Below are 27,230 nucleotides of genomic sequence, written 5' to 3' on the forward strand. Positions count from 1 at the left end.
TCCAGTAATAATTGAACGGAATGCGTCTAAGAACAAATTAGTGTCCCTGGCAGACAAGCTTTTATGCCATGCTGTCATCCATTAGGGTCCCCTCTGAGGGAGGTGTGCTAATGAAATATATTAGACCATGTAATTTAGAGCAACACAGCCTGCCTCAAGTTGTGCTAATGTTAGGAGGCTATCGCTTATCCGACCCCACAAAACCCCTTCTTATTGTTCTTTTGTTCTTATACGCACACATAAGATCCGATTGTGCACTCAGGTTGAAAGAAAGCACACAATTTATTTCCATGGGGAGTGTGGTGCAGCAGAACAACCAACTGCTCTGGGTTGTCAGAGTCATTTTAACTACCTTTTATTACATCTTGGTACAGAGTCCTCACAACAAAAGATGGTTGCATGTCTCTATTAATTAATCTGTTAAAGTGTCAACTACAACAAATAACCTGCAGATGTGGGCAACAGCACAATGAGTCTATCCTTTAGTCGTTAAAAACCCGAGGGATGGAGGCACCTTAATGCGTGTGCCGATCAAGATTCCAGTCTTGACACTGCACCTTTATGAGCTTTATCTCTACTGAGGCATGAGATGCTTTTGTATTAAGGGGTAGTTAATCTAAATAAAATGAGAATCACAGTGCACCATCAGCACTTCTTCCAGTTGCTCCACTGACATCAAATTGTCCATTCAGTAGTTTCCACATAGAACAATCTAAAAGCTATTCAAAGTATTTCTATCAGCTGAACAGCAGAGCAATAAGTCCAAGTATCTGTGACCGTAGGAAGAATAAGTGAGATCCTTGAACCAGTTTGTCTTAGTGCCGTAAAAGTAGCCTACTTTATCTTGTGACTTTATCTTTTTCTGTTGATATGTTAACTCCTGGGCTTTTAATGTGAAGAGTTAAAATGAAGCATTGCCAACATATGTCTGTTTATACATTTGGTACATTGGAAAAATTTATTATACAGAGGGGCAAAGCACAGGGAAGTTTAGTATTTTCTGTGTTGTACTACTAATAGGTTCAGTTTTTGCTTTCCCAACTCCTGACAGAGCAAACATCTGAGTGCTCGTTCATTTTAGTGGTTTGGAAAGTTTTAATGATTTTTGCAAATCTAAATGATTCTGCTGTTTAGTGAAATACACTTTGCCTGTCAAGGTCAACCAGTCCTAATCCCGAACCCTGTGATCTCTGAAGATCTTTCTAGTTATTGTTTTTGGCTGAGATAAAGCCCTATTTGTGAAAAGGATACATGTTTGAAATAATGTTATCCTTCAATTAAAGTCTCATACATGTATTTTGGCTTTCCTTTTATTCTGCTATAATCTTTTCATTTGGGTATGTTAGATAGGGACAGATTGCATAAAAAGTGACTGACACTACACCTAACCGTTAATGGGTTGTTGACATTCTAGTTGTTCCTAACAGGTTAAAGCCACTTAAGGATCTAGCCAGGATTACAGTGGTCTTGTAAACACGTGAAAATAATTTCCATTACATTCAATCTTTGCTGAGCATGTGTTGCCTTGAATAATGACAACCAAAAGGTGACTTTGGTTTGTAGTTATCTGACAAGCACTTATTGTAAAGAAAACTGACTCCTTAACACACTTCTTAACTGGCCTGTTTTAGAATGAGCAACTGTGCTATGATTATAAAGCGGGCACTGGGAGGGTGGGGGTGGGGTAAGTGAGTTGAGCTGTCACTCATGTAATTTGAGGAGCCTCTGTGTGGATGCAAAGGCCTTCTCCAAAAGTTGTTGTGATCCACTCATTCATCATCTCTGCCCCCACCCCCATCCCACCCCACCCTCACCCACACACATACACACACAAAATCCCCCCCCCCCCTCAGTCCGTTGTTAACTCTTTTGTGGCAATCTGCGCCGTGTTCGTTCAGTGATCTCAGCGTAATGGCTGTTGAAAAAGGCCAGTTGAAGTGTCCCCGCAGCCTGCGAAGGCTTCATTTTGCAAAGAAGTGCGTGTTGGGAAAAAAGCGCCCATTCATCTGCTGGTTCTGTTTAGCGCTGGCCACTGGTGGCAATGGAGCCACTGAGTCGTTTAAACAGAAAGAGGGCTCTTGTGGGAGGACACTGGTGTCTTTGTTTCACTCAATCCCGGGAATGTATGTTGTCCAATTTTGACACATCGCATCATTGTGGTACTAAGTAACCAGTGCCTGAGAAATGATTAACTGTTGACCCTGTCCCAGAAAAGGGAGAGACTGCTGTCTGGTGGAAAACAGATAAAACGGGCCATATCTCACTGCTATCGGTGCATGCTAACTAGAGAACTAATGAGAGGATACAGCATCCTGTAAATGCTGGCACCATCCATCTTGACTGTCAGGGAGTTAGACAGAAGTTAGTAGGAGACTGATTGATGATTAAACCCCCTGAGGGAAAGGGCTGGGATCTGACCGCGACAGCTTACGTGTATGGAAGCCACCAGGCAGCCAGGTCTAGCTCCAGGCTTGAAGAAAAGGCTGTATTTAGCATTTCAAATGAGGCCAAGAAGTCAGGAGGTCCTCATACATCTTGATGCTCCCTTGATTGATAAGGTGTGAATTTAATACACCAAATGGCTGTCTTTTGCCACTGCTCTGGAGCTTAATTATGCAAATGATAGGTATGTGTCGAATATCACAAGAGACCCAAATGGACCCAAATCACTCAAGATTGAAATAAATTGGTGATGGATGGGATTGCATGCTGTCACTGCCAGTGCCTGCTTCCTGTGAATAGTAGCATTCTTTCTCAGCCTCGGGCTTTTTCCTACTTGTTGTTTTGGCCTGGCAGGTAGCAGTCTGAGATAAGATGTATTATTTTCTGCTCACAATGTTTCCACCAATCCTGTTGGCACTACCTTAAAAGTGATCACTTAGGGAAGGACCCCGAGACAAAAACAAAAGCATTCAGCGCTGTGCCCAATAATAACGTAATAATTAAAGTCATTTATCAAGTAAAAAGCTAGACATCGATAGAATAGCTGATTTCATACAATCGCAGATGGAGCCATTTCTGAACTTTTGATTGAAAAAGAAAATATTTTTTTTTAATGCAAGGTAATTTTGAAAAATGATCTAATAATTAAATTAGACCATGTCTGGAGGTGTTGTGCTTCTTACTTTAACCAAATTTTTTTTTTTTTTTTTTTGCATGAACACTCTACTCCTCATTTCTATTTTCTAGCATTTTGAGGCTCTTCAGTATTACCTCCAAACTCTGCTTCTCTGTGCTTTATATAGGTGGAGAAAATTATACAAATAGGAATTGCAGGTTCCGTAGAAAAGAAAACAGTGCTTTAGGTCAATAAAAAGGGCAATATTGTGCTACATTTCAGCTAAAGTTACACTGCTGAAAACAGATGTAGAATTTACTTCCTGACAATTCCTATCCAGATGTTCTGCTTTAATTCCTGCTCATTAGTAGAGACTAAACCACAGTTAAGGCATGAGTAAGGAAACTATGTTTGAAAATCGTGATTTGCCAAGCTGGAATAAATGGTACTTGTATAACGTTCATATCCAGAGCCTCATTTTTAAATATCCACTACAGCATGAGAAGTGAGAGCCTGGGTTAGTAAATATTAGTTTGAACATTAATATTCCGATTACTTAACTTATTCACACATCCTGAAAACTGAGTGCATGCATTAGACTCTTTGAGCAGCATTAAAAACAAGTTTCATGAAGATATTTAAGCTTTATACAGGGAGTACAGAATTATTAGGCAAGTTGTATTTTTGAGGAATAATTTTATTATTGAACAACAACCATGTTCTCAATGAACCCAAAAAACTCATTAATATCAAAGCTGAATGTTTTTGGAAGTAGTTTTTAGTTTGTTTTTAGTTTTAGCTATTTTAGGGGGATATCTGTGTGTGCAGGTGACTATTACTGTGCATAATTATTAGGCAACTTAACAAAAACAAATATATACCCATTTCAATTATTTATTTTTACCAGTGAAACCAATATAACATCTCCACATTCACAAATATACATTTCTGACATTCAAAAACAAAACAAAAACAAATCAGCGACCAATATAGCCACCTTTCTTTGCAAGGACACTCAAAAGCCTGCCATCCATGGATTCTGTCAGTGTTTTGATCTGTTCACCATCAACATTGCGTGCAGCAGCAACCACAGCCTCCCAGACACTGTTCAGAGAGGTGTACTGTTTTCCCTCCTTGTAAATCTCACATTTGATGATGGACCACAGGTTCTCAATGGGGTTCAGATCAGGTGAACAAGGTGGCCATGTCATTAGTTTTTCTTCTTTTATACCCTTTCTTGCCAGCCACGCTGTGGAGTACTTGGACGCGTGTGATGGAGCATTGTCCTGCATGAAAATCATGTTTTTCTTGAAGGATGCAGACTTCTTCCTGTACCACTGCTTGAAGAAGGTGTCTTCCAGAAACTGGCAGTAGGACTGGGAGTTGAGCTTGACTCCATCCTCAACCCGAAAAGGCCCCACAAGCTCATCTTTGATGATACCAGCCCAAACCAGTACTCCACCTCCACCTTGCTGGCGTCTGAGTCGGACTGGAGCTCTCTGCCCTTTACCAATCCAGCCACGGGCCCATCCATCTGGCCCATCAAGACTCACTCTCATTTCATCAGTCCATAAAACCTTAGAAAAATCAGTCTTGAGATATTTCTTGGCCCAGTCTTGACGTTTCAGCTTGTGTGTCTTGTTCAGTGGTGGTCGTCTTTCAGCCTTTCTTACCTTGGCCATGTCTCTGAGTATTGCACACCTTGTGCTTTTGGGCACTCCAATGATGTTGCAGCTCTGAAATATGGCCAAACTGGTGGCAAGTGGCATCTTGGCAGCTGCACGCTTGACTTTTCTCAGTTCATGGGCAGTTATTTTGCGCCTTGGTTTTTCCACACGCTTCTTGCGACCCTGTTGACTATTTTGAATGAAACGCTTGATTGTTCGATGATCACGCTTCAGAAGCTTTGCAATTTTGAGACTGCTGCATCCCTCTGCAAGATATCTCACTATTTTTGACTTTTCTGGGCCTATCAAGTCCTTCTTTTGACCCATTTTGCCAAAGGAAAGGACGTTGCCTAATAATTATGCACACCTGATATAGGGTGTTGATGTCATTAGACCACACCCCTTCTCATTACAGAGATGCACATCACCTAATATGCTTAATTGGTAGTAGGCTTTCGAGCCTATACAGCTTGGAGTAAGACAACATGCATGAAGAGGATGATGTGGACAAAATACTCATTTGCCTAATAATTCTGCACTCCCTGTAGATGCCCTGGGCAGTTTTTGTTTCGTTTCCATTATTCTCAGCTCAGGTTCATGCCATTTTCACGGCTTGTCTTAGCTAGACATGCCATACATTTTTAGCCTAATTTAGTCTCTGTAGACACAGGACCAGATGGAATGCCAGTTGTACTCTACCACAGAAATTCAGACATTTTTCATGAACTGCTCATCCTAGAACATGTAAAGGTTATCAACACTTGGCAGGCAAACAACTGTGGGAAAGTGATAGATTGACACAAGAACAAGGAATTAATTAATTAATTAATTAGATCACATTGTTTCATTTAAAATGGATGCAGCTGGATCCCTTTTGATACTTCTTTTTTGTATTTACCTCTAGCTTTGATGCAAACAAGATGGATTTCTAGTTTTACTGGCTCACCATTCTGAATGGAAGACATGTGTGATTATAAGTGCAAATTGGACCAACCGGCTATTTCATGTCAGCATGGGAAAAAAAAAAATCTGACCTGCCAGTTCAAATTTGAGACCCTGCGTTGCACTGCATGAATAGAATCCGAGTAAACATTCCTCATTCTCACACAAACAAAAGCATATGGTCAGTTAAAGACTTTGTAACCACCAGAAAGGGAACGCTTTGTGATTTTGCGACAGATAGCGTTATTTCCAAGGTGACACTGGGGTCCACATTTGGCCATGCGTGAGGTCAGGGAATATTAACTTCATTTACACATGGCTGCAGACCAGCACAGCACCACAATGGAGGCCTGCCTGTTGTGTTTAGTAACGTGAGCACCCAGGCTGACAGGATCCTGTCAAGAAGAAGATGGATGTTTGCACAGTTGACCTCTGCTCACCAGCAGAGTCACCTCTCTGGCTTCCCTCCCCCCTGCATGGCAAAAGAGCCCCCCTCGCAGTGCAGCGGCCTTCATCTTTTCTCGCTCTTCCATGCTGTTGTCCTGCTTATCTACCCAAACTGTGGCACAGATGTCTTTTTTTTGTAATTGCTTGGTGCTGACTGCTAGAGAGGGATGTGGTCAGACAGGAGAAGTCCATGTCAGAAGACATTGTCTTTGTTGTTCTCTGTTGTGTCCCCGTGGCATGAGGGGGAAAGTGATATGTGACGAGGCCTGGGGTCTTGCCATCTTAAGAGGCAGCAGGGAGGGTAGTGTTATCAGTGGGGCTGCTCCTCTGGGAGGCTTCAGACCACTGGCTCTTTGGTTCAGTCTCCCTTTAAGAGGAAAATCAATAACTTATTACATAACTTCTCACTTTTTCCCCCACTTACACCCAGAGGAAGAAGAACTTAAGATGTGCTGAGGATGGCTCTGTTTCAGGAAATTCAGCTGTTTCTTTTGGATCGTTGTCTGAAAATAAACCATTCTCTGTGAAACAGGAGTTGACATGTTTAGGAATGCAACTGCTAATTATGTTCATTATTAAATTATCTGATAATTACTCAGATTACCTGATTAATTGTGCGGTTTACAAAAAGAGTCAGAAAATAGTCGTGATTCATTTTCCAACTGTTGATACAAAAGTGAACCAGCCTTGTAGGAGCAGATCTGTACAAGCACTCATCTGAGGCCAAGCTACTCCCTTTGTTTCAAGGGAACGCTTTGGCCACAGACTAGTGTTTCATTCCTTTCTGTCATAGCTCTGGAATTGGAGAGGGGTGGGTGGGGGCAGGTTAGAACGGTAGATAATGCTCAGTTGCTGACTGGGGACATTTTCAGGGCTGATTTCGCTTGGGCTCCTGGGGGGCTTTCGATCGGTCAGACCTCTGGACCCCATGTATTCATCCTGAGAATGCAAAGTCTTGGTCTCATCTGCAGTGTCTTTTAGCAAGGCTCCTTTTTAGAGGTGGCCTCCTCCTTCGTAAAGGTAGCCTGCACGGCTGGGCTTAAGGACCCACTCTCTTGTTTCCATGTGAGTTAAATGAACTAAACAAAAGACGATTAGGCAGGGACATTTTCCATGTCACTGAGAATCCATTTCAAAAGCTCACTCCGCATGATAACTTAAAGAAGCAGCGGCCTCTTAGGAGGTCTGTGTGCAGACTCACGATGCAGGCCAGGCAGTTTGAGAGACCATTCACTGATGTAATGCGTTTAATCTTCAAATACTTTTTTTTCTACCAAGACCACGAAATAAATTAGCAGTTGCAATGAAGGAGAAAACAGGTGATTGAGTTTGTTGTTTGCCATTTGTATAGCTGTCGGTGAGGGCTCTGATGAAGTCCATTCCTCTGTGAGGTTCAGCTTAGAGTTAATCTGAAAATGTAATTCTATGTTTCCTTTTCAGCAAGACAAAACCAACTACATGCTTTCTATTTTGGGGATAAAAAATAGACGTGCCCTGTCCTATAATATGACAACAAATGAATGTTATTTCTCGTGCTCAGCTGCTCAAAGGGGGAATTTTACTGAGAGTGATCTAAAACAAATATTAATGAGTTTAAACTTTGTAAAAGCATTCCTTTAATTGCCACTGTAGGAGAATTGGCTTAGATGTCTCCTGCACTTTTTAACTTTGATTTTTGTGACTTAATCAGCATCTGGCTTTGATCTTTGATGTGAACAACCAAAGCAGGCACTTTCTTCAGGTTTTCTCTGCTTTTGGAGGGCAAAGCTGCATGCCCTCCAACACAGCGTACGGCAGAGCTAATCTTCTTTTTGTTTCTCGTGGAAAGCTACTTATCTCCCACTAAGCACAGGTACCTCCGATGAATGGGCTGGTTGTGCAGATGTGTTGAGAGCAGCAGCAGCCAGACATAATCATTCCAAGTATGTTGGGGTGGGAAGGGTTGGTGGGGGAGAACCATCATAACATGACATCATATTCTTTAACCATTTTGTATGTGTTTTTATGTGGCTCCTATTCATTCTTTTTTGGCTCCGATTGTTGAATGCCCTTGCTTCCCTGCTTCTTCCAAAGCCTTTGGGAGGTGTCACTGTTCAAAATGAGCTTGTTTGAAAAGGGTTTGACATTGAAACTCTATCTCTGCCCCATGAAGAGATTTTTTTTTTTTTTTACAAAAGACTTTCTCATCCTTTTCTGTGTATTTCTGCCACTGTTTCCCCAGGCTGGGCAACTGCCTTGCCTCTCATAGGTGTGAGATTAACATGTCTGTGGGCAAAACCCAGCTGCTGAGCGTCTCTTTTTAACTTATAAATCACTGAGGTGTAGAGTGGTGCACTGGACTCAGAGGAAAGAAGAAAAAATTCAAGAAATGCTTGCTGCTCTGCTTGTTATTCCTGTGATCACACTCAAAACCAAAATCATGTTTGAACTGGGAAAAATACAATAAAATTACAGACCAAAAAAAATTGACAGTGTTTTATTAGAGGACTTTGGCTACCTCATACCTAATAAATAACGTATGTCATCCTTGAAGGTGCACTCGATTTTTCCAAAATCTTTGCAGCTAAAAAAATCCACACATCACCTCTGCAATGAGATCAATTGAACTGTCCTTTAGCTTTTAAAGTAGACGAAATATACTTGGCTTGGATTTTTCCAGGTCTGCATGTCTGCGTAGCTCTCAGATTACTCTAAAGATATACTGCCTCTTACATTGCGGCGGAAAACACCACAGGCTTTAGTCCATAAAAGAGATGCAGCCATAGTTCAGCATGCATAAAGCGCCTGATGAAAAACAGAGCCTGATGAATTCCACGTCGAGGCCTACTATTTATTGAGGCAAGGAACATAAGTCACATCTAATCACAACAATGCACGTAGACCCTGAGCTATATCAATGCATAAGAAATAAGCTCAGAGAAGGACGTCATCGGCCCGCTCGGTTTTCCGAACATGTCATCATCCTAATTGCATGCCTCGAAAGTAAAACTTAAAAACGTGTAGTTGGATTTGGGTTTTTAAATAGCATTTTATGGTTCCCTGAATATGCAGCTGAAATAGCTGACAGACCATGTTTCTGACAGTATTAATGTTAGCAACAGTAGTGCAGCGTAACAGAAGCGATCGAGAGAGAGAGAGAGAAGAAGAATTTGTTTTACAGGTGGCTCTTGGCATTGCACCACCCAAAATATGGCGGTAGGACAAGGTTAGTCAGGGGATTCAATGCCGGAAAAATGTCTTTTACTTAAAAATTTTTATTACATTACTTGTAGAGTTGGTAGTTTTTCATCAGCAAATATATTGTGTTTAGGGAACATTTAACATGTAAGCATGGGTAGATTAAACTGCCATGGAGAAAAAAATGAGCAGTCAGTCCTATATTAAAGCCAGTTCCTCACACTATCTGGGAAAACTGTCTGGTGTTTCTGTCCTTAAATATTTTAGCACACCCATTTAGGAGTACAAATCTTATATCCACAACTCTTATGAAATAAGGGCCTTGAAAACAGATTTCAAGCCATATCCTTAAGAAAGAAGGTGTGAACAGACCACCTATTTAGGGTTAGGGTTAGGTTTACAATTATCCCCCAAACTCTGTAATCAGCTGCAGAATATAAATCAAACTTCCAGCAATACACAGCCTTGTGTGCCAACTGACAGTGAATGTCAGAATCATGCAGACAATGGAAAAGACACTCGGAGGAAACAGAGTCATAAACCAGAGGCGAAAGGCGCCACATATGGTACCATACCGTGCCTGTGTTTAGAGTTGATATTTATAAAGACATTTCCCTATCGCTGTGGCTTCGGCCACAGAAAACAGTGGTTTTTTTTTTTTAAATAAGAAAATAAACAGTTTCCCTTATCACACTTGACCCGTTCCACCTGGCATTCATCAGTGGCTGTGCATGTTGGTCCTGTCGGCTGCTTTCCTCCCTCTGGGTCTTTTATCACTCTAATGGGGTGCTATCTCCAGGCTGCTCTCTCCGGGTCTCTGCAGCCCAGCTCGGCTCACTTCAGCATACATTCTTTCCACATCCATCCTGACACACGGGCGGATTTAACACATAATCAGGCCGGACGGGAGGGCAGTCGAAGAAGAAAGGGGGAAGGCCTGGCCCTGACAGGACTCATCATGCGAAGACTGTGGAGACAGAAAGGCCCGCACTAGTCATTCTCACTTTGGCTCTGGCAGTGTGCAAAAAACAGACAGAGTCTCCCACATTCCCACACTCCAGCTCACTTTTAGACCTGTCTGCAGGAATATTGAGACAGATGGGGGGGAAACTCAATATCCCAGCTGCCCTGTTTGGACCAAGTTGTCCCCTCTTTGCTCAGTAGGAACAAGGATTGTAACCTTAATTGGATTTGTGGGTTGTAAGCAAGTATGAAGATCAGTTTCCAATTCTTTTAAGACAGACTATCAGATTTTTCTAATACTGGCGGAAATATAAGATATTTTTGAAAGCAATCAAATATCACATATTATTGTATGGTATACATACCTTATATGTAAAGATCCCATCTATTCACATTGATCTGCTTTGTCACACGAATCTGTATAATTATCATTTTTCCTCTATCCATATCCACACTAGTTGTCATCAATACCTTTACAGTAAGTCCTAAATACTATATATACATGGATCAGAAACAAAATATGACATTTATAGCTCATTTATCTGGGCAAACACACAGAGCCACCTACCTCATTCCTTAGAAGGACATACAGCACTAAAGATCTGCCTCTGTCTAGGCCTGTCATGGTGTCTGGTCCAGTTTAAGGGCACACCCAAACCATCATATGCAACAGTGTTTGAACTCTTGCACCACACTCTGCCTCTCTGTCTTCTTGTATAAATCCTCATTTCAGATCTGTTTTGCTCGGAATATTTTTTGTGCATCAATAATTAAACAATCACATGGGTTTTTGTACTTCATCCTAAATGAAACTCCGAGTGCCTGCATAGTAACACAACATGTATATAATGCTGCACTTCCAAAGTTACCTCAAACAAAACTCTGTCAGATTTTGACCAGCTGTTGATACTTTGCTCTTTTTAATTATTGATCTCAGAGACTCATTTCAGTTGGCACTTTACCAGTCAGCCAATGCAAACACAGCACAAAAAACAAACCCAGGAAAAGCACTAAAGGGCCGAATTTCAATTTCAGTTTGTCATCAAAGTCAGAAGATTAAGTGGAGAGAAAAATAACCATTTTCTATTTTGGCCAAAGAGGGATATGTCAGGCTGCCGAATAAGGAGCCACTACCACCCCCACACCCCCGTCTGTCACCCAGAGTGTCATGACACTGCTGAAGCCTGAGAAAAATTGGATGTAATTCAGGAATGTTAAGAAGCTCAACTTAAAGGGAAAAGGAATAAACTGAGAAATTGGAAAAATACAGAAATCTGTTCCCCTGTCTTCTCTTGTATATGTGTGTCTGAATAAGATAAGGAGACTTTGGTTTACGCTCTGGGCCAGTGTCTGCCCTGATAGAGACGCTAAAGTCACAAGAGTGTTTGATTATCTACACCCCACCTCTCCGAGGACCTTTCCTTTGTCATGCCCCTCTTCCTTGCTCTGTGTAAAATTGCTGACTGCAGCTTGCCCCCCCCCCAAATCACATCACTGAATGAAACTTCTTGACCACTGGATAGGAAATTACAGATGCTGGCTCTGTATACACCCGAGGAACCGACTGGAATGTAAGACTTTTCTCTCTCTCGCTCTTTCTTTGTGCTAAACCTCAGCCCAGTTCTCTAAGGACTAGCTAATTTCTTAGAGTCGTAAATAGGCTTGCTGTTGTGTCTGCTGCTCAGCTTCTTTAACGGGCCCTGTGTCAAGCTGGCACTCAGCCTTTATCTGCGCAAGAAGAAAATCAGACTTACATAAATGGGCCCTTCCCCAAAGAGTCTCTCTAAAACACTTCATCCCTACAAATGTAATTACACGACGGACTGCGAGTCGCCTTGTCAAAGTCACTGCAAGTTGTAAAGTGAACAGAGTCCAGAGTTTGTGCAGTGTTTTTACATGTTTGGGTGTCAGTGTTTGCCACTAAGGTGTCAGTCACATTGTCAGTTAAGAAAGCTACTTGGTGAACAGACTCAGTATAATTGCTTCACAGCTATATCCTTCCAAAGAAAGTGTTGCTGGAGGGTCAGTGGAGAAAGAATGTCTCACTCACTATCTTCCCAAATAAGAATGTCTCTCTTTGGCATCTGGTGCCAGGAAAAAGGGAACTTGCCAGCAATGAGTCACCGTGCTGCTGCTGGGACAGGAAAGTTGGGATAGGATGGCTGTGTTTGTACTTGTCACTCATCTCGCTGCTAGTGATGGGAAGAGCTGCAGAACCACTTAGTTGCCCATGTCATACAGGCATTCGATTTTGAGGCCTCATTTGCTGCCTTGTTGCTTCTGTAAATGCTTATGGGTGCCAAACCTGTCATGAACCGAAGTTCCGAGCGCAGGCAGGACCCAGTAGCAGAACACACACACTAGGGTAGGAGCGAATAAAGAAAGTAATTTTTATTGCAACTAAAGGTGTCCCGTGAGGGTAGCCAGAAAAACAACGTATGAAACCAGAAGAAACCGAGGGACCGCACAGGGAACGCCGAGAGCGGGGCTGTGAGAGGCTGTAAAACAAAAAGAGAGACAGATTACTGGGGTGCGGAAAAAAGGCAGCATACGAGGGAAGGTGGAGTGTGCGTCTCACGGTGATAGCCGGGCCGAGTGAACCAGAGGGGGGTGGAGCTCCAAAAGGGGTCGAGACGGCGAAGCTGAATGTGAACCAAATCTCAGGCGGACAGGTGGACAGGCAGGTGGCTCGAAAACAAAAACAAGCCGAGTTGTGATCTGGGTACACAGGGAAAAAAACAGTGTTAGGTCCGATGGAGAGTTTGTCATACGAGTTCTTTTCCGCAGGCGTACGTTACCGCTGAGAGGCGACTACGGACTGGCGTGGAGCAGCAGGTAGGGCAGGATTAAATAGTCCACCTGGTGATCGCCTGGGATGGGATGCAGGTGTGGGGTTAGCAGCCACGCTCGTGGGCGTGGACATCCCAGCAGCACCCCGGACGCCGGGCCGCGGACCATGACAAAACCTGATCAGGCACACTGGTAAACACACGGGTTGTCACTGAAAAGAAACAAAAGCAGAGAAACCGAACCAAGTCCCGAGCACAAAATGCAAGTTGAGGTTATTACAAAAAAGAAAAAAATTGGGAATTATTTTTGTAGTTTGATCAGGATCTCCTCTGTCCACATTTGACATACTTAAACCCTTTTACTGTTACTTTTTCATGTGGAGGATAGCGCTACAGAATTACTTGTTGAAGACTGGTAAAAGCCCACATTAGGACCGTAGTGTCCACCTAAAATGTTAATGTCCTCTTCACATCCTGTAGTTGCTATTTTTAGAGTCTTGATTTGCTTCCTTGGTTAGGTAGTCCATTAGGTACGGGTAGAAATATACTCCCAACGAGTAAGGGAGAAGAGAAACTTTTTCTTGAGCATTAAGTCTCTATTTTCTAGTTTCTGTTAAGGTCAAGTTGGGCAATGCTGCATTGTACACAGTGCTACTAAAGGGAGGGGGTTATTGCAATGGACTTCAACATGAAGCAAAAAGAAATAAAAATTAAATCCAGAGAATTTAGAGATACATTGATGCATGATTTGGACATCTGTCGGTGTCTACATTACGACTTAAATTGTACCCGGGAAGTCCTTTTAACCCTATGCCATAGCCTTCCACATAACCTGACATGCACCTCTTGAAAAATGTAACCACTTGTCAGGTCGATGCTGCCCGCAATGACTTGAATGGCGTACAGTGTAGCTGCAGCATAGGGTTAAAAAGGTGTTTCCAGTTACGCCATAGAGTTCCTCCAGAAGTCTAGATCTAGCTTAACAGGCAGTTTATGCTTGCTGTTGTCATCAGTGCAGTGTGGTGCAGTGTCCCTTGGTATTGTTTTGCCTTGTGATGCACCTCACAGTTTTTTGTAACCTGGCATACGCAGTGCAGATGGACTGGAGGCACAAGCGCTCAGGTCAGTCTCTATGGGAATTTCTATGATACAGTTGGAAAAGTGCCAGTGTGTTGACCATGGCATTTACTTAGAGGCCTTGATAAAACATTAATAAACCATTCAAAGACTTTTAAAACAAAACTTTCAGCTTTGATGGATTATAAACATGGGCTGACATTTTTATACGGTGGTTCAGGAAAATGTTTGGAGTGTATTGTGAGGCATTTTGCTGTGAGTTTTGGAAGAAACCCAAACAGGTTAAGTGGTTAGTAAGTTTATATAAAATCTCATAATGAGGTTAAATATAGTTAAATGTTTAGATGTAAGTATAGAGGGAACACATTATGATTTTTGCTCACATTTGAGCTCCTCTCACCTTTTTGTGCTTGTTTGCCTCTAACAGTTACAGCAGCTGAGTGAGACTGCTGCGCTCACAGACAGAGCTCTGCGCTTCACATGACTATATTTACGATAGCGCCTCTCTATGAAATCACACAGACTGAAGAGTCAGGGATTACTTTTACAATGGGCATTACGTATTACTCTGTCAGTATATAAATATATATGTCAGAAAATGTGTAAAAATACTGTTATAACCTCAGAACATGTTCAACTACCAACACCTTGAATTTGGGAACTAGAATCAGTAATAAATTCTAACTGATAAGAAACACTGTAACATTAACATGTGAGTCACGTTACAATAAACGAGTTATCCAGTGTTTAATTTTGAAAACTGTCCTCTTTGAAGGCCCGCATTGTTATTCTGTACTCTGGAGGGGAGGGAGGTGGCTGTGGGGGTCTCAGTCCAAGCTGGGTGTTTCCCCCTCTGCACACAGGCCACCCAGCAGTTGAGCTCTCAGAAACCAAAGGCAAACAGACACGCTGGCTTATCAGAATGTTAAAAATCCCAGCATGCTGAGCAAAGGCGCTGAGATCTAGCAGTTTTGAATCTGCTGTAGAAAGCATCATTATCAGCATTTATGGGGAGTGTTTACACTGAGGATCAGGTACTAGACACAGTTTATTCTGCTGTAAGTCAAGTGTTGTCATGAGAACAGTACATTAAAACAACATCAACAACAATGAAGAACTTACATATGAAGATTAAACACTTCCATTGATATGTTTTGCCTGGTCAGCATTAAAGGCCCACTGCTGCCAGCCTTTTCATGGTTCTGTTTTCAATTACTGGCCAAAAAAGGTAAAGAAAAAAAGATTAAAGATAAAATCATGTTGTTTTTCATCTTGGGAAAACAACAAAAAAAAACCTTTGTTTCACAAAACTGTGGCACCTTGATAAATAGAGAATGACAGGGCTTTCATGTAGCTGAAATGGGGATACCCTGAGCCTTGGCCTCTTTTTCATGCTGCATTGGAAGTGTTAAAACCAGAAAACTCTGATTTATCTGTCTTCCTTATTACAAATCTGTCTCAAGAGACGTTGGCCAAAGGAAATTAAAAGAAAGAAAGAAAGAAAGAAAGAAAAAGCTAGCGGAACAGAATCAAGATTTGGAATAGGGGCAGCAAGCATGAAAATCATCGCTCATTTCCCCCCGTGGCTCATGAAAAATGCATTTTTAGTATAATTTGATAGTTTGTATGCAGAGCTGTATAGATTTCTTTCAGATTGTTTGTGAAGTCATGTGGCCCAGGTTGCAGTTTGTTCACCATGCTTTTGCTGCGTTTTGCACATGCACAGCCAGCCAGTGTGGATTAGCTGAGTTCCAGGCTAAAATTGCATTTCCCTGAATAGAGATTTGACTCTTTGCTAGTCCTTAAACATTTACTGTGTGTTTCTCACTGGGTTGGTATGAGTCACTATAACTGGTGGCATTACTTGGAACCAGAAAATCATTTTGTATGTGTGAATTAGTTAGGGTTAGGCGCATCATTCTTAATACCCCACAACACAAATAGCGATCAGTCATATCAGCAGCCTTCTTTGCTTACCTGCTCGGTCAGAGGTGAAGCACTGAAATGATCAATTTGCTCGAGCTTGATACAGTACATGTTCTTATCTGTCTACTAAAGAATATTTCCTCTTACAAATATGAGCTGTTGTAAACAAGTGAAACCCCTTCGCTGACCTGTGGATTCATCGGAATAAAAATGGTCTTGTTATTTCCCTCTCAGGTAGGAGTTCATCTCTGGGCAAAAGCTTCAACTTGAGATTTGCAGTGCCGTTTCACAGCTAAGCCTGCTTGATGAAGCCCGAGGGGGCAGGCTCGCTCAAATTCTGGCTGCATCGAGATGTGAACGCAGTGGTTTGTTCTGTCATGCCCCCTCCATGATGGGAATTCAGCTATGAAGCTAAGACTCTTTGAGGCTCTGTTTGCACAGGACTAATATCACCTCGAGACATTCAGTGATTTGTAATGACTGCTGAGATCATCAGTGAATATGATCCTGTGTGAACCTGGCTCAGCTGGGACATAGCAAATCAAATTCTGAGAATTTCAGAGAGCTGTCGACTTTATGGTTGGGGATGGTGACAGGTTATATCTCATACCTTGTCTTTAATGGATTATGCAGTATGTTACTCAGGAGTTGTTTGCATTGTCAGACATATAATTGATTATGTTAACTCTCAGAGGCCTAAGTCCCCCTAACCTTAATATGTATATAGTGCTGTATAAAAAGTAGTATCTATCTATCTATCTATCTATCTATCTATCTATCTATCTATCTATCTATCTATCTATCTATCTATCTATCTATCTATCTATCTGTCTGCCTGTCTATATTAGCACAATGCAGAATTATAGTTACTTGTCGCAGATGGTCATTTTAATGTCTTGTCTGGTGGTAATATAGCTCAGTACTGTCAAGTTTGAATAATTATTCTATATCTGATATTACAACTGATCACACAACCTTGGTGATGACGGGTAAAAATCAATCACCTAATCCCGGACATAACTCTAAACTGGTATCTGTGATTCATATGGAAGTTTTTGAACTGCAAATATAGTTGGAAATCAGTCCGCTGAGGAGATCAGAGAGCAAAGCCCAGTCTTTTACATTAATGTGTAGCTACCTTTGCTTTCCAGTCTTGGATATTAGATATCATATATCTAGTACTGCCTTGAAATACAATTTTATAGGCTTTGGAGCTTCAATAGTAATCTACAACGAATAATCAAACCTGCAAGTGAGGAAGGACGAAGAGGAGGGGAAGGGTGTTTCTATGTAAAATGATCATTCAGAGAAAAAAGTTAGAAGCAGCAGAAAACATTTCACTTTTTCTTCTCCCACTGTCCACTCTGTCACACTCTGAAGCTTTACTGTTTGCTCACACAGCAGAGATGTATAGAGAGAGAGTGAGAGAGCTCTTCCAATCCAATGACAAAGACTGAAAAGATTATGAAAAAGGGCTGATTTTTGTAGCCAAGTGAGCAAAGATGCAGTATACTTATACTGTTCACAAAACATACTTATTACAAACTAGTCTGTGCATTCAAAGCAAAGGTAGGAAACATTGCATGCGTGGGATTTGTGTGAGACATCTCAGGTGCAATTATCACTACCCCTCCCAAACCTAAAAATCTCTGGTTTAATCTCAATTAGTTCCGAAGGAAATGGATTATAAATTGTTTATTGTTACATTTTCTTACATCATCTGTTTGCATGTGCAAAGCACAGGCACAAACAGATAGGCACAGGCTGTACTTGCATTTATATAACACTTTTCTAATCTTACTGATGAGTCAGTCTCCATCCAGTCACCTGTTTTAGTTTGTTTGAAAGAGTTAAACATTATTAACTGTCAGCTGTTTAGATTACTCGTTATTTTTAAAGCCACATATTTGCTATCTATTTAAATGTGATGTGATAACAATACGGTCTGTTCTCTGTTTTTACTGCTGGTTGGACAAAATAAAACACCTGAAGCACTGCAGCTGTTGCCCTGGGCAGCAGAGCATTATTAAGACCTTTCTGAGCGTTTCCTGACATTCTGTACAGGAAATGCATTCATTAGTTTATGAAGAAAATAACCTGCAGATCGCCAGACTTCTACACTTCACACTGTGTTTTTGATTCAGTGTTTTTTTCGCTTCCTTCCGCACAGCATGTGGTCGGGGTTTCTACAAGTCTTCCTCGCAGGACCTTCAGTGCTCTCGCTGTCCGGTGCATAGCTTCAATGACCGCGAAGGCTCCTGGCGCTGTGACTGTGAGGACGGCTACTACCGAGCACTCTCTGACCCTCCGTCTGTGGCGTGCACAAGTAAGTCTGCCATGCTGCTGTATAAACGCAGCACAGATCACATGCATTTAAACAGCTACTAATGCAAGTGGAAAAACAACACACTCCAGAGCCTGATTTAGTCCTGTTCAGTCAGCCTGCAGTGGCCTCATGAAAGCCCCAGATGTGTTCCATAGCAGTTCCTCTGCAAATTATGTTTGCAAGCTTGCGTGTCTGTTTTGTGTCTTAGCTGGTTGCTAATGATGACAGGAGCAATTTGCCATTTCCCGTCTGAAAGATTGCAATTACGGTCGGCAGTGGCAGCCCATGCAGCAACCTGCATCTTCATTTGTCCTGGCCAGTGTAACAGCTCTGTGACAGCCATCGATGGCTTATTTACACAGGCTGGGGGATGCAGTTTGAATGGGTGGGGCTCATTTGCTTCCAGAGCTGTTCTCAAACATGTTTTTTTTTCAAAGTGCTACTACTGGATGTGTATTTATTTTCTTATTTTTTCTCCTTTGCTTTGAGCTACTGTGCATGGGAGAAGGCCATGTTAGCACTGTGCTTTATCTCTGGAGGTAAACTGGATCCCTAAACATAATCTGTGCACCTTATCTGTGTGCCTTCTTTCTGCTGATAATGTATCACTGCACAGGTTCACAGTCTTCTGGCTGTTAGATTTACACTTGTGCTGTTCTTCCTTTGCTGTTTCTATTAAGGAGACCTGATAAGTTAACATTTTAAAATGCTTTGTGCATGTGTTGGACAATTTGCATGCCCAGTCAACATCCTGAACAGCATTGCATTTTTGCTGCGCACCTAAAGTAGGCCAAGTCAGAATATCTCATATCTAAGTGTGTGTGTGTGTGTGTGTGTCTGTGTGTGTGTGTGTGTGAGAGAGAGAGAGAGAGAGAGAGAGAGAGAGAGAGAGAGAGAGAGAGAGAGAGATAGTTATTATGCAAATACAAAGAATTTTATACCATTGCATTGGCTTCTCTACGCATTAAATCAGAGAATCAAAACAGGGATTTAAGGGATTGGAGTTAAGATTTAATGTTGCAAATTCCATATGACAAAAGGATTCTTTGTTATTTATGGGCGTCTTTAAAAGCTCAGGCTCATTGAGCAGAGCCTCTGTCTCTGCCTGCCGCGAAAGCCTTTCCATCTATTTCAACATACAGTACTGTATTTACATTGCCAAGAGGGTGTGTCTGAGTATGCAGTCCATATAGTAATATAGTGGTAATTAAGTGCACTTTCAAAAGCTAGAATACTCAAAAAAATCATATGTTAGATATTACTGGCTACAGCTGCTGCATACCACTCTTACTCTTGCACACTAAATTGGTGTGACACAAGCTACAACATCAACAACAAATGATACTGAGTCATTGATAAAAGTATTTGACGCACTTAAATTATAAATGGCTGCTTTTAAAGTTGCTGGTTTTATTAGTATGTGGCTCATGTCATTTCCAAGGATGATTTACTGCAATTGCCTCAGGACCCCAGAACTCCTAGAGACCCCCCATAAATCCCCGCTCTCAGTGTCTTGGATGTCAAACAATGAATAGCAAATTTGTTTTTGAGTACACACATCCAAATCCAACGACAGGGGTGGTGGGAACACGAGGTTAATAAGAGCCACAAGCAAATTTTTCCCTTATTCCCGTGTAAAAATGGGAATTGTCATTTCCTATTTGTTCAAAAAGGGAAATAACAATCACAGCTTGATTCTCAAAAAGAATTGGATACAAGAGGCTAACTGCTACAGAATATGAGGCAAAATGCACCTAAAATCTGCTGCTGACCTACCTACCTGCTGTCAATTAAAATGTAAGGTTAAGACTGCACAATATTAACCTAATAATGGCCAAATCTGAAGTATGGTGTTGGTGGAGCTTGAGAACTAAACTAAACTAGGCATGTCACTGTAAATGCACTGTAAAGACAAGGACTTAACTCCAGACCACAAACCACCAATCTTTCCATGTAGCACGGAGGCAACCATATAGATCTTGTTCTAAAAGACAGGTCCATTACTCTATTCTCCAACCATCCTAATCGGACGTTAATGTTTCACTCTAACATCCCCGACTGAACCGATCGAGAGCAGGACACACAGAACAGGGGAAAGTTCCTACTTTTTTTGAGTGTCCTCTGGCTGTTCCCATTTGGGCAATCACCTTGGCCAAGTACCGAAGTAATTACTGAAGTTGCCTATTGCACACTTTCCATTATTCATTTTCATTAACTTTGGGTCTACACTTAGTGACCCCATACCATTATATGTAAATATGTATTTTTGACTTCCTCCTCCTCATTTACGCAGCACAATTTTTTTACAGCTTTGTACGTGCATTTCCTCATTCATTGTTGGATTAAGTCACTGTGACCAATAGTCACTATGATTTTCTTTTTTTAAGCCTTATCCAGACCACGAGTGAATAGTAATTGAAAATGAATTTGCACTGCCTGAATAAATAGCTTGATTGACAGATTTTTTTTTTTTATAATAAGAGTTTGCTTATAATAAGCTATCGTATTGTAGGCCTTGGTAAAACAGTGAGATGGATCTCTGGCACACAGAGATTAAGGATGTGTCTATGAGGATTTGAGAGGAAATGAGATAAAGATGTAATATGGGGACATGAAAAGCCAAATCCATGTTGAATAAAGATGAGGGAACAAGTTCCAAAAACACAGCTTCAAAAACACTGTTTCCCATGTGGTATTTGCTAAGAGGGGGGTGGTATAAAGACATGCTTTTGTTTGTTGAATATTTGTCCACGCTATTCATATGCAAATATACATATACGTGTGTGTATATATATATATACATTATATATATATATATACATACATATATGTGTGTGTGTATACATTATATATATATATATATTTATATACATACATACATATATGTGTGTGTGTGTGTGTGTGTGTGTGTGTGTGTGTGTGTGTGTGTGTGTGTAAGACCATCAGGAGCCTTTTTCTCCAGAGGCATAGCACACAGTGGAGTTGTTGACAGGTCAGAGTACTGGGCATCAATCATGCAACAGCTGTGAACGGTGCTGGTGCAAGCAGGGACTGAAAGGAGCATTTGTGACTCGTTTCCTTCTCCCACCCTTACCCCCCACCCACTCCTCTTAAATGTGACACCTCAACAAGTTGATTCCATCTGAGGATCCATTCTAAATAGAGTTGCTAGGGGACAGAGAAAGAGCTGTTACCTGATATAAACCTGGCATAAAGGCATTTAGTGGCATGGGGCTTTGGTAAAATGCCCTTCATTGTCATGTGTGCAATTTTGTCATTACTCAAAGAACAAAAGGTGAGAGATAATGAACTACACTTTTCATTTAATGCCGTTAGAACAGAGAGGATGATTTTAAAAAAAATGTGTAGGATTGGAGTTGGATCTACTTCACTGAACCGATAACTCGGACCGAGACGCACGTCTAAATTCCGTGCCATTATTCACTTTTCTCATCCTGGCCCTGCACATGTAAATTCAATGTAAATCTCTGTATGTGTTTGGGTCCATGCTGTAATTAGAGGAGGCTATGTAAATACAGCCTGTTTCCATAAAATAATATTCTCAAACGCTACCACGTGTAAGGACATCTAAGAGAAAGGTTTGTCATCATTGTAGTCTCACAAAATGTTCAAGCTTTTTAGCAACTGAACAGTGAAATCCACGAGCCCTGCATTTGTACATCTGAGACACACCAAAACATAAATTGTTATAACGTAGACTTAGTCATTTGTCATTCATGTTGACATGCCATCATACACTCTCCAGATACTTGAGCCAAAAAGGAGCAAATCCAATATTGAAATCTTGGCAGTGGAAGTCGGAGGCCCCAAAAAACCCTCTTCTCTTTTCCTCTTTAGCATGTCTTCCCTCAAACAGGTTCTACTGCAGCCGCATCATTAGATGGAAGGTCAGAAGGTCATAGCGCACATTTGTAGAGTGACGAATACCTCATGGGTGATTTGAATACCACTCACCCCTGCCGTTCCTCTCTCCTCAGCTCCCCAATTAGAGCACAGCCAGGTAATAGGCTGTGCTATTAGCTGTTGAGGGTTAAGTTAGCCCAGAGCACCTCTCAAGGCTGATAAGCGGAAGATTCTTCTCTCCTAAGCCCAGATTTACTTGGGTCTTACAACTCTCTCCGAGTGGAGATGAAACATGACCTAAATTCATCTAATACTATCCTGTGCTTTCTATATGGTAGTTTAATAGCTGTTGTAGACGCATTTGCACAACCGGAGCCTTTTTCCTCTTACAGCTTTTTAGAGTGAGCGGCTTTTGTTTATCCTATAAAATGTCAACTTCTGCTTTAAAATCTGTGCCATGTTGACATGCAAATGTTGTAGGAGGAAATTTAAAGTGTGCTTGTACATATTTATGTAGAACCCCCCTCCCCACCCTCCCAAAACAGAAAAAAAACCAGCAACAGAACAAGACACATGCACGCACTTACACAAACACTCTCACCGCTGCTTGGTCAGAGTTGGAGGGCAGCTAGCAAGTGATTGAGACATTTCAGGCTGTGGGGGCTGTGGCAGGCTAATCCGTGAAATGAAACTTGACTGGGAGGAGGGGTGAGAGGAGAGAACATGAAAAGATAAGACAGAGTGGGGGAGTGAGAGACAGAAAAAAAGAGGAAAAAGAAGAGGGAGAGTGACAAACCCCTGAGCTGTAAGGATGAGCAGACAGGCTGACAGTGGTGGGCTCTGTGCTGCAGGTGAAGCTGAGGCCAGAAGAGTTTGGTATTTCTGAGTGCAGACAGAGTACACTCAGAGAAACAAAGAGACGGCAGGGCAGATGAAGTAGAGCTGTTTCCAGGCCAGCCAAAGGAAGTTATCACTGGGTCTCCCCATAGAAGGCATGCTTGGTTCCGTAGCTCCGCACAGGCTGGCTGTTACAAAAGATTTACAGAATGTAGCCATTGAAAGGACAGTTTTAGTCACTGCTACTCGATTTGAAATATAGCAAGGTGTTTATAAGGGAACGACAAAGCTCTTAGTGTAGTGTGCATCTGAACAAGACGACAAAACAGAAAGGTCACACACATCCAGGGCGAGTCTGATCTAATTTCCTTTTGCTTGTTGTTGCTGAAAAAATCATCACTTTCACCTGAGACCTGAAAGAGAGTGGCACGAGCAAAATGAGATGTTATCATGGTAGAATAAAAGATCCCTGAGGACTGGTCTGGAGGAAGGTTGGGGAAGTGTGTTTGCATGCACATGTGAGGGGGTGTGCGTGCGTGAGTCACACCCCCTCCTTTTGTGCACAAGGAAGATTGAGAGTGTGGGTCGAGTGTCAGCGCCAAGGCTGAAGTCGAGTGGCACTATTGGCAGTCACTCCTCTCCACTTCACCTGCCACAGGTGGCTCTTTCATCTTCCCAGCCCATAGCCTGGTTCTTATCTCACCTGGTAATCATGAATATAGACGTCTCAGTCGAGCTGTTGATTCTAATGGGTAGAAAAAAGAAAAACAACCCAGTGCCGATTTAATAAGCTTGAATCTTGTGATGGTCCATAGGTTTTGCACTGAACGTATCCATTTTGTTAGGTAATGTCACAAATTGAATGAATCGAAGCGTCACCTAAGAAAACAGCACAGAATGAAGATGTTCACTAAAACATTCATAAACAAAGAATACAAGTTATATCATCTTTACTATGTCAGGGGGGATTTATTTATGTCAGCACCTGGGCCATAAAACCCAATAGTCTGGAATGTGAGAGGATGAAAGCAGCCGTTTGTTATTCATTGTTTTACAAGATGAGCTAATCTTTTCGCTTGTTATGTTAATATTTATGGGGAAATGGTCTGTGAGTGCTGCAGAGGTAGTCGTTATTCTAGTATATCAATTTGATTGGTATGCGACAGTTACAGGGTGGTAATAATCCAGGTTTAAATCTCGTTAATAAACGTTGTGGGTGAGTCAGGCTTCTTGAAAGCCACTACGTTTTATTGTGCTGCTGTCTATGTGATATAGTTTTTCAAAGGAAACCCTGGAAAGCCACTGTCTGCGGCTGGGATATTGGCTCCACGGCTTCTGATTTGCTGCTGAGTCTGAGGAGTAAACCATGCATCAATCATCAATCATGTCAGCAGCAGGTTTATGCTGTCACCAACAATCATTGTGTAATCAAAGCATTAACAGGGACAAATCACCAGCTATGAATGTGTGTTTTACAGCTAATACAGCTAATGCAGCTATACGACTTTAGGTTGATTCAAATTTAAAATAGGACAATTTGTTCATTGTGAACACATTGGCAACTTCAGAATGTTTGTAGCTTTTAACAATGGAAAGTGGTGAATACCTTGATTAATTATAATCCGATTTACTAGCAGTTATTTAAACAGAACTGGTTAAAGCGCAGTCACAAAATCGTTGGCACTTAAAATGCATATTCTCCTGAATATTCTGAGATAAAACACTGATAGTTTGAACTTCTGATATTGCCATTTTTATTTGATTGCTGGAGAACACAAAAGGAAGAGGAGACTTGAAACCCCCTCACAATCCCACAAAATAAACAACAAGCAAACAAACCCAAGAAAAACCCAGTGCTGTAATATATCCTGATCTATTTGGATTGATCAGGATTGGACTTGCCACTTCACAGAGTCAACAATGCTAATGAAATAATGAAATAAAAGTGAAGTAGGTGTGCGCTGCTGCCGGTGTAGTAAGGAAAAAAGGAAGACATAGAAATCTGTCAAACGATCGTCTGCTGCTTGGATTCTCACTGACCTGACCTTCACTTCCTTTCATTATACCTGAATGACTTTTTCTAGATCTGAGTCTTATTATAATTGAGTGTCAGTGTTTGGATCTGGGGCTGGAGCTGGCCGTCCTCTATTAGCTATTTTTTCAGAGAACAATTAAAGTACATATCCAGCGAGTACAAATGCTTGACTGTCACTTTCCTTGGCACTCACTTGCTTTCTTGGCGTCCACCTCTGACAGGACCTCCCTCTGCACCACAGAACCTGGTCTACAACATCAACCAGACCACAGTTAGCCTGGAGTGGAGCCCACCGGCTGACACCGGCGGTCGCAACGACGTCACCTACAGGGTTATATGTCGCCGCTGCAGCTGGGAACCCGAGGAGTGTGTTCCGTGTGGGCTAAATGTGGGATACTCTCCCGCGCAGTCAGGATTAGTGGACACTTACGTGACCGCTGTGGATCTGCTCGCTCACGCCAACTACACTTTTGAGGTGGAGGCTGTCAACGGGGTGTCTGACCTCAGCCGCACGCAGAGGCTGTTTGCTGCAGTTAGCATTGCTACTGGCCAAGCAGGTAAAGAATTTTATTATTTATTTTTAATAATGCTGTCTTGCATTTAAACAACTTTGAACTGTGAGTTTTAATTGGTTAAAATTTTATGGAAATGCTGTGGAAAAAAATTTGTAGTGTTTCCTTTATTTAAAGATACACTCATCAAGCACCTAACGCTTAAATATTGTATCCTGTTTGTTTATAGTCTGTTGACACACACAATAACAAGTAGAAACTCTGAAAAATCTTTGTTTTACAAATGGTCTGATTATTTTCCCAAAATGTGGAAACAATTTCTTTTAAACTCAAGTTAAAAGTGTTTGTCTTCCACTAGCACGGAGCTCAGCCTTTGCTCCTACTAAGAGTGCATTTGACATTAGTACCGTGACGATTGACAGTATTAATTCTGAAAACCTCTCAAATGCTAACTACGTTAATGATTCCCCATTAACATTAATGGTCCCAGTCTGATATAATCCATAATATTTTTCAGTATGCATATTACCAAGATTAATTTAATGTGTATATCAGCACTACAGTGGCAAACGCTATTAGCTTAGCAAGGATGCTGTCTCCCAGCGGTACCTAAAGAGCTAGTCGTGTCTTTGCAGCTCATTCTCAAGGGAATCAGCCGTAATTAAAATGCTGTGTTTTGTAGTGACAAACTCTTAAGCCTTTTTTATTCATTATTTTTATGGATCCACTCAACAAGATTCCTCTTTCATGCTCGAGCATCCGTGAAACACAGTTGGCCCAAAAGACTGTAGTAATAAAAAAATAAGACTGCAAAGACAGTGTTGATGCTTTAGCTGCCAATATAACGTCTTTCTCTGGATAACTACACCGGCTGCTTTTAAATCACCATCATTTTAGTCGTTAGGAATGCTGCATATTTATCACTTCTCTCTTTGTAAATGCCTGCCTGCTGTTGTCTGCTATCAAAAGCAGAATATTTTCTCGTATACAAGCTCTAGTGACAGAGGTGATCAGCTGAACGCATGTGCCCAGGTTTGTCAAAGAGACCTAAGCTAGAATGTGCCAGGGTGTTGAATGGACAAGGACACCAGGAGGAGGATAATCACATGCTCCTTTGGACTTGCCCGTAATTATACGTGGCATGTTGACAACACACAATTACTCAGTTAACCTGGTGGAATATTAGGCCATTAGCTATTGTGAAAAAGAGCAGTGTTCTTTGCCAAGATGCTGTCATGTTCATAATTTTGAGTAAGTAGCAGCATTTAACATGCCTTAACTCTATAAACACAGCATTTGGGCTATATGAATCGACTTTTGTTGGTTAATTCCTTGATGTTTCAATATTAAATGCTTTTTTTGCCTTTGTTTTATGGCTTGGGTTTGGAAAAGTCTCTGAAATTTTATTTCAGTCATGACGCAATACTAAAAGTCTTCTTTGAAACCCAGACTAATCAAATTCATTCAGGGTTAGCAGTTCTTCATGGCAAGACGACCCTCTCCATCTGTTCAATGGTAGGACAGCAGGACAGAATAATACCTTTAATATGAAGGCTGGAATTACAGAAGACTGCACTGAAAAGAATAAATTAAGTGTGCAGAGGAAAAAT

At 41.5% G+C, this 27,230-nt stretch overlaps 2 protein-coding genes across 5 annotated transcripts in view; both read left to right on the forward strand.

The window, feature by feature from the left end:
* LOC309689155 (uncharacterized protein) overlaps nucleotides 1–27,230 on the forward strand; it is a 318,224-nt gene that overhangs the window by 117,900 nt on the left and 173,094 nt on the right. The window lies entirely within an intron of this gene.
* epha7 (eph receptor A7) overlaps nucleotides 1–27,230 on the forward strand; it is an 84,710-nt gene that overhangs the window by 4,001 nt on the left and 53,479 nt on the right. For all 3 annotated transcript variants that reach the window (XM_082505286.1, XM_082505287.1, XM_082505288.1), the window contains exons 4-5: nucleotides 18,217–18,372; nucleotides 25,330–25,665. In XM_082505286.1, the coding sequence (XP_082361412.1) occupies nucleotides 18,217–18,372; nucleotides 25,330–25,665 (492 nt within the window). The remainder of the gene's footprint in view (nucleotides 1–18,216; nucleotides 18,373–25,329; nucleotides 25,666–27,230) is intronic.

Source organism: Aulonocara stuartgranti (genome assembly GCF_965226115.1).
Source record: "Aulonocara stuartgranti genome assembly, chromosome: 15".
NCBI lineage: Eukaryota > Metazoa > Chordata > Actinopteri > Cichliformes > Cichlidae > Aulonocara > Aulonocara stuartgranti.